The following is an 8,190-nucleotide window of genomic DNA, read 5'->3' on the forward strand; positions in this document are numbered from 1 at the left end:
ATCTTGCTTTATTGGCCGAGGGAGCCAGTGTACAGCTTCCGAGTCATGTGGCCAGCATGACTAAGCCACATCTGGCAAACCAGAGCAGCGCACAGAAATGCCATTTACCTTCCCACCGGAGCGGTACCTATTTATCTACTTGCACTTGGATGTGATTTTGAACTGCTAGGTTGGCAGGAGCAGGGACCGAGCAACAGGAGCTCACCCCGTTGCAGGGATTTGAACCGCCGACCTTTTGATCAGCAAGTCCTAGGCTCTGTGGTTTAACCCACAGCGCCACCCGCGTCCCTTGACCTTTAGGTAGCAAGTGACTAATAAATGGAGGGGGGAGAGAGTGATGAAAATTTGCCCAAAGCCTAGAGAGTGACTCACAATGAGAATTTCTTAGAATTTGAGGGATTCCTTCAGTTACTATAATCTGAAGCCACATAATAATGACCTTTTTGCTGATGCCTAGTCAATATGAAAGTAAAGTAAACCAATGCCACCAGACAGAAACAGAGTAACTCAATATAGTTATGATTTTTTCTCAAATTTGTTTTATATTTTTCTAAACCACTTTAATATTTTTTCCAATCAAGTGGTATATGTATGCATAAATAAATAAATAAATAAATAAATAAATAAATAAATAAATAAATAAATGCAGAGAAGGCCTAACAACAGGCTATTCCACAGGTGACCACACATACTTGTAAGCAAAAAGCTTATACCTATTAAATCTGTGGTTACTGAATACTGTTCCACATTTAAACAGTTATGTTTTACTTGTAGACAATTTTAAGAGCGCTGAAAGTAATACCATTTAAGGTAAGGGTTAAAACACTAGAGATAAAAATGCAGGAAGCAAATCACACAGACAGACTTCAATCCTGGTTTGGTATTCTGGCTTGTTAGCAATCTGTAGTGTGAACAAACAACTCCTTGCCAGTTTGGGTGCAGCAACAAACAATATGTTGCTAACCAGTAATCCAAGCTTTATATCATTTCTCATGGAGTAAAAAGGGAAAGAGGATGGCAAGTGGGCCTGCAGTTCATGTCAGCTCATTCATATTCAAACTATAGCATGTTGTTACACTGGGCCAGTGCACAAATTTAGAGCCATATTGAACAATTCTTCCCTCCGAAAACAGCCTTGTCCACATGCAATACAGGAATAACCCTAGGCTACAATTCATGGTTAGCGAGGAGAGTGCTTAACCACAGCACTGGATTAAAACTGCTAGCTAAGTCAAACTTTTGCTTAGCTCACCATGGGACTATTCAAGACTGGGGAGGAGCAATGCAGTTTAGAGCTTCTCTCCAGGAGCCCATACAACTCCAGGAAGTCAGTCTGGTTTACCATGTCATGGAAACCAGGCCAGTGTGACATTTCCTTGTGGGGACTATGCTCCAGCCTCCTGATCATTTTGATCTTCCCTATCCTTTCAGTTATTAATTCTCTCAAAAAATGTTAGCAGGGCAGAAGCTTGTTTGATAATTTGATAGCGCTTTCTACCAATTTATACAGAACAGTTGTTATAATTAGCTGGTAACTTCCTGGATGTTCAATTAGCTACTTTGCAGCCCTCTAGTATAGAAGCTAATGTTAGGAACAAGTTATACATTATTGTAAGAAGATCAGCAATTTTATATTTGGGTTCCTTAAGAACTCAAGTGGATTTATTGCCCCAGTGATCTGTCAGTTAGTACTAGAACTCTCGCTCCAAGCTCTCCATCTTTCCCTAGCACACCTTTCCATCTCTTATCAGGATCCAAACATGTCTTGGACAGAAACTGAATATGTTTCCAACATATTCAAACATATCAGTTTTTATTGTTTTAGGCTTCAGCCCTATAGCCAGTTTCAATGGGACTCACTTTTGAGCAGACACATGTAGGATTGTGCTGCTAATGTATACTCAATTCCTTCCCTCTGCTTCCCTCTTTTGCATAATATTTTGCTTCTTTTTTGCTTTAATGTTCTCTTATTCAATTTTTTTTTGGGGGGGTGCCTTCTTGCCCCTGAATCTGTAGCATATGTTCTAGTTGACCTTCTGTTGCCATGGCTTTAAATAACCTCCAAGCTTTTAAAAGAGATGTGATTCTCTTGACTCTCCCTGTCATACTCATTTTTAAAATAAGTTTACTTTTCAGTCAAATGTGACTGTTTTGAACTGTGTACACACTATAGTTTTAAAGAATGTTCAAAACACATTCTTTCTCTCAATGAATTATGGGCGCTGTAGCTCAGCCCTCACAGAGTTACAACTCCCATCAACATCTCATTACAGTGCCCAGGATTCTTTGAGGGAAAGAATATGCTTTAAAGATATAGTGTATACAGAACCTTGGATTTCTACTGGCAATTTCCCAGTTACATGTATATTGAGTTTCATATCACTATGGCCACTGTTCGCCTTAGTTTAGCAACACTTACATCTTGCTCTAGGTCCTGGTCAACACAATTAATTCCAGCTCCATGCCCCATTCATTCCCTAGCCAACTGTTTTAAAAAAACAGTCATTTAGGGTATCTAGAAAAGTTGTCTCTTTGTCATTATATAACTCTATGCAATATCACCCACTATTAACACTTTGGATCCCTCTGATTTATTTCTCCATTTCAAGTTCAACTTGATTGGGGGTTGGAGCATGATAATATGTCTCCATTATGACATTATTTTTCAAACCCTGCTTCTGTGGAGGAGTCTGCACCTTTTCTAGATTGGCTTCTATGCCCTCCTTGACATGCAGTGCTATTCCACCCTTAAGACACATTTCTTCGCTCTGTGTATTCAGGAGAGCCCTGAATGATCATCCCCATTCCACCAGATTCCTCTTATACCCACTATATTTACACAAAAACGTAAGAATAGCCCTGCTGGATCAGGCCAGTGATCCACCTAGTCCAGCATCCTGTTCTCACAGTGGCCATCCTGATGCATATGGAAGCCTGCAAGTAGGACCTGAGCACAACAGCACTCTTTCCTCCTGAGGATTCCAGGAACTGGATCCTATTTGCTTTACAAGCGGATTTTCAGGGGGAGTAGGGAAGCCATTCATTTAACGTATTGTCATCAAGATATAGTGAATATACTCCCTGCTCTACACCAGAATTATGCACCCATTTCAGAAAACATGGGTTAAAACACAACATGACTCTTGCAGAGGGAAATCAATTAAAAACATGTTTGAAAGATTCTTGTTCCAAATGCAAAAAATAAAATTACATATTTGATCAATGTTAACATTTGTTTATTTACAGTGGTCTGTTCTTAAGCCGAAACCGTTCTCAACCTGAGGCGCGCTTTCGCTAATGGGGCATCATGCTGCAGCCGTGCCACGACTTCCGCTTGCATCCTGGGGCAAAGTTCGCTACCAGGAGCATCTACTTCCAGGTTAGTGGAGCTCGTTACCCAAAGTGTTCGTAAGGAGGACGGTACATAACCCGAGGTTCCACTATACTTTTAAAACATGTCTACAAATGATTGGGACGCGGGTGGCGCTGTGGGTAAAACCTCAGTGCCAAGGACTTGCCAATCGCATGGTCGGCGGTTCGAATCCCCGCGGTGGGGTGAGCTCCCGTCGTTCGGTCCCAGCTCCTGCCCACCTAGCAGTTCGAAAGCATGTCAAAGTGCAAGTAGATAAATAGGTACCGCTTACCAGCGGGAAGGGAAATGGCGTTTCCGTGTGCTGCGCTTGTGCTGGCTCGCCAGATGCAGCTTGTCACGCTGGCCACGTGACCCGGAAGTGTCTGCATACAGCGCTGGCTCCCGGCCTCTAGAGTGAGATGAGCGCACAACCCTAGAGTCTGTCAAGACTGGCCCGTACGGGCAGGGGTACCTTTACCTTTACAAATGATTATATTGCCCAGAACAAGGTATACACACACTTCCAAGAAGACCAATTTAAGTAATACAGCAGTAGCAGTTATGTTTGTTTGCTACTACACATTGTTTGCTACTACACAAAGTTACAATATATTGTATTTATGTAGTGGAACCTTTCAATTCTCAACTCATTCTTAATTCATATTTACAGCACCCGCTGCAAATGCCCCCCCTTTCATTTTACAAATGGGCAAGTCACTGAATCTGTGGCTAGCTGAGACAGAAGTCCAGCGTTCTATTTAAGCTTTCCCAACCTGGTGCCCTCCAAATGATTCAAATTCCAACTCCCATCATCCTCAATCAGCATGACACATTGTCTGGGATGATGAAACCTAAATCCAAAACATTTGGAGGGCAGCATGTTGAAGAAAGGCTGTTCTATCTACTTGCTCCAGTTACTCTGTCACAATGAATTTCCTTAACTCAAATTATGAATGCCACTACCAGTTAACTTTTATTTATTTATACTCCAACTTTCCTCAACTGCAGGACCCAAGCAACATTCACAAGGCATTCAATTTTGATGATGGTAATGTTTACCTCGGGTATACAGTGACAAATCAAAGAGACAATTAAAGCATGTGAAGTTTTGTTGGTTAAAGAAAAAAAATCAAAAATCCACTATCAGGGAATACCTTTATTAGAAACTCAAAAAACCTTAAGTCTTGTAAGCTAGCTAACTAATAAGTAAGACACTGAAGGCCCCTGGGACTAATGATAGAAATGGCCCCGTGATATATGTCTAACCAGCCCCCTAAGCATTTTAACAAGTGACCACAATATTATTTTCTTTTAAGAATTACCGTAAGTACACTTCTGGCCTAGATCTAATCTTTTAAAAAATAACTGATAATCCCCGACCTATGAAGTCCTTTTGTTGTGGCTAATTGTTTAACCAATAACTGGTATTGCATTTTACCAGAGTTCAAGAACAAAAAAGAAAATGCTTCATGTTGCCTTCATCTACTACCCCTGGCAATTAAAAAGTTTTGAAATGATAAATATTGGTTTCTTTTTTGAAATATTTATTGCCATGTATGACTCACTTCACTTAATATGTCTCAAAGTAGAGTTTTAAATTAATATACTATCTCAATGTTGATTTAATGCAAAACTTGAGAAATTCTAAAACTGTTCTGACTCCCAAAACAGCATCCAAATGAAAGCTAGCCACTTAATTCAGAGCAAGATTCACAGAAGTCTTACTACAACAACACATTACAGAATGAAGTACACAGGATCTGTCACAAATATTCTGAGCCACTTTCGTCTTGAACAACTTGTTAGCTAAGAAATAAGGTGCATTAAAAACATTACACAAAGAAACTCAGACTCAACTTTAAAGTTTTTACATTATGAGAACTATAGCAAATGCACCAGGAATGGGGACAAGAGAAAGGAGGTCAGTAACACCACGCAAGGCACCTGGCATGTCAGTATGACAGCAATAGACAAAATTCATTCACAAGTGTACTATGCATTTTCCTTACATCTTACAGTTTTAAGCATCTCCACTAGTATTTCCTTGTGCCTACTATACAGTGTTGATATATTTTACCAAGTATTCATTCAATACCCTATTTTTGACTTCTAAAATCACAATTTTTAAAATGGTGAACAGATGACAACATACCTTTAGCAGCTTAAATCCAGACCCGAAAGAGGCCCTGGCAGAAATATTTACTATCTACCATAACCAAGAAATTGCTACCATCCATACTGCATAGTAAGTAGCATAATATAAACTAGAAGACTAGACTAGACTCCTGTCCCTGCCCCCACACCAGTACTACTTCAAGTAAAAGTTGCCCAGCAGCATTATGTACCAAGTTTTCTAGTTATCTGTGAATTAGCCATGGAACACATATGGATATCTAGCAGTTCTGGTTCACAATAAACTGGTTTAATTAGTTCAGAATGCAACTAAGAAGCTTCCTTTGAAAGACCTGCACACTCCTTACAGCGATTGCTAATCCTCTTCATCTTTATTGTGTTCCACGAATGTCAAAGTAGTCCATATCATTTGTCTACCTTTGCTAGTGACCAGACACCAGTTTTGAACAGTGTTTATGTGACAAGAACTATCCTATTAAGTTTGAACTCACCAAAAAAAAGTCAGATACAGCTCTCATTGCCTAATTTTTCAGTACCATTTGGAACAGTTACATACAAATATACACAAGTTTCCCCAATGTTTTATTGATTCGAAGCAACTTTTAGTAGGCCTCTTAGTCTCACAATGTCTGTGGTCGGAAAATGAGCATAATACCGCTTGCGAAATATCCAAGTGAGGTTATGTCTTGCTTTGCACAGCAACAGAAGGAACTGCAAGTGCAACTACCCCAGTGCTGCCAGCATCAGGAAGAGGCTGGAAAGGGCATAATTAGGAGTAGGTCATAGCTAGCAAGAGGAAGGTGAGCATCATGGCCACACATATATAACCCAGGACGGCAAAGCCTCTGTTGCACAGCAAGGGCATTAAAGTGAAAGCTAAGACTAAAGATCACATCTTTAAAGCGGACAGTGACAAACATGTAATGGGGTATAACTTTTGGAGCCTTTCACAAATATTTGTTACTATACAATTGAACTATACAATTTTTCTGAGTACCCAAAAATCCTTTTGACACCACCAACATGGGCTAGAATTTATTCATCGCTTTAAATCAGCACTCTTTTGCATGCAGTGAGAGAAGCGCAGTTGCTTAAGAAGTTAACGACGCAATCCGTTCCCATGGGAAATGGCAAGCTTTAAAAATCAAGTCATGCTGAGAACATAAGCGGGTGGCCGAAGTGCGCCGTCCTTTCATTAGCTCCGAGTGCCAGGACGTCAAGACTGATTTCACCGGCGTTACACAGTACCTGAAACGGCGTTGTATAACCAGCAGCCAACGCGCGTGCGCAGACGACGCCCAAACCTCTCCCATTTCCTCCCCCCCCCCTTTCCCTACCCGCAACCGGGAAGCTTCTGAATGGGGATTTATAAAAACCGACCGGCTAAATAAAAAAAGAGCCGCATCCTCGCGCCCACTCATTCCGTTCACTAACCTCCACCGGTTGATCCCCACGTTGGAGGAGCCCGCGAACCAGGGGTCCAGGATGTAGACGCAGCGCACCGTGTCGGCGCCTTGGATGACTTCCCTCAGCGCCGGGTTGTCGTGGAGCCGGAGCCCCTTGCGGAACCAGTGCACCGCGTTCACCCCCATCTTCCGAGGGGCGCCCGGTTACTCCCCTCACAGGTTCTCCTGGCGGCGGAGGCCGGTGGATGTTGCGGGGGGGGGCGGGGGAAGAGAAGTCAAGGTAAAGAGCTGCCGGCTGTTCAGGAATAAATGAAGTCGGCGTCACGCCTCATGCCGAGCCGGGGTCCCGCCACTGAGGGAAAACACCCTCAGGGGGGGTTATACAGAAGAAGAAACAGGGGCGCCAAGGGGAGCGGAGGGCCGTAGGCAGCAGCGACGGCGGCTCTAGGACCCGGTGGAGGCGGCAGCTGCGGCTGTGGAGGCGGCGGCAGCTCCGGTGGCAGTGGCGATGGCCTCCAGCGAGAAACGCATTACCTCTTCTTTCCTCAGCCCCGCGCCCGCTCCACGCAGTTGGCGGTTAGGAGATGGAGGGGGGGGGCTCGAAGAGCTCCGCGGAGTTCGACGCAAACCCGGCTCCAGCTGAACGGACGGCGGTTAGTTCCCCTCCTGGGTTTTTTCCCCTCACACGCAGCCACAAACCAGCCGCCGCCGCTCGCCTCGCCGCCCGCCCTGTGACTCTACGCAGCAACCCTGCACTACAGGAGCCGCCCAGCGCCGCCCCCTCCTCCCCGTTGGCTGCCCGAGCGGCACGTGACCTCCGGCCGCCTCACGTTTCTGAAATGTGTTTACGGGTTTCTGGCGGGCGGAGGGAGGGAGGGAAGGAGCGGGTATCTCTCTCCGCGCGCGCAGCGCAGAGCTCGGGAGCCACGCAAAACTTAACGGTTTACTTTAAAGCACTGTCAACACACACACACACAGAGGGACGAGCTCGTCTGAAACGGCGACTTTCCAGTCGCGAGCCGCCCTCAGTCGACGGACAAACAAATAAAAATGAGGCCAGGGGGCGTGGCTAACCGGCTTCCTGGCCACGCCCTCAGGGCGGACGCGAATGTCCCGGATGAGCACGGGGCTTCGGTGGAGGTTTCTGCTAAGCGCGTGGCGAGCCGCGTAAATGCGCGCGGGCGCCGGAGCCGCTGGGTTACATATGCGCGCGTGCACGTACGCACGGGGTGCGCGCACTGGTGTCTCTGCTCTTCTCCCCCCCCCCCGTCCCCGCTTTTATTGTAGCCGCCTGGGCCA

The 8,190-nt window shown here is 44.6% G+C and overlaps 1 protein-coding gene across 4 annotated transcripts in view; it reads right to left on the reverse strand.

Moving 5' to 3' along the window:
* Positions 1-7,725, reverse strand: part of CRY1 (cryptochrome circadian regulator 1) — a 31,975-nt gene extending 24,250 nt beyond the window's left edge. Inside the window, exon 1 of one of the 4 annotated variants that reach the window (XM_081928278.1) lies at positions 6,920-7,725. In XM_081928278.1, the coding sequence (XP_081784404.1) occupies positions 6,920-7,077 (158 nt within the window). In that variant the 5' untranslated portion in view covers positions 7,078-7,725. The remainder of the gene's footprint in view (positions 1-6,919) is intronic. The other 3 variants (XM_081928277.1, XM_081928276.1, XM_081928275.1) reach the window with 3 other exon arrangements.
* Between the last annotated feature and the right edge of the window lie 465 nt (positions 7,726-8,190).

This window comes from Podarcis melisellensis (genome assembly GCF_964234715.1).
Source record: "Podarcis melisellensis genome assembly, chromosome: 10".
Lineage (NCBI taxonomy): Eukaryota > Metazoa > Chordata > Lepidosauria > Squamata > Lacertidae > Podarcis > Podarcis melisellensis.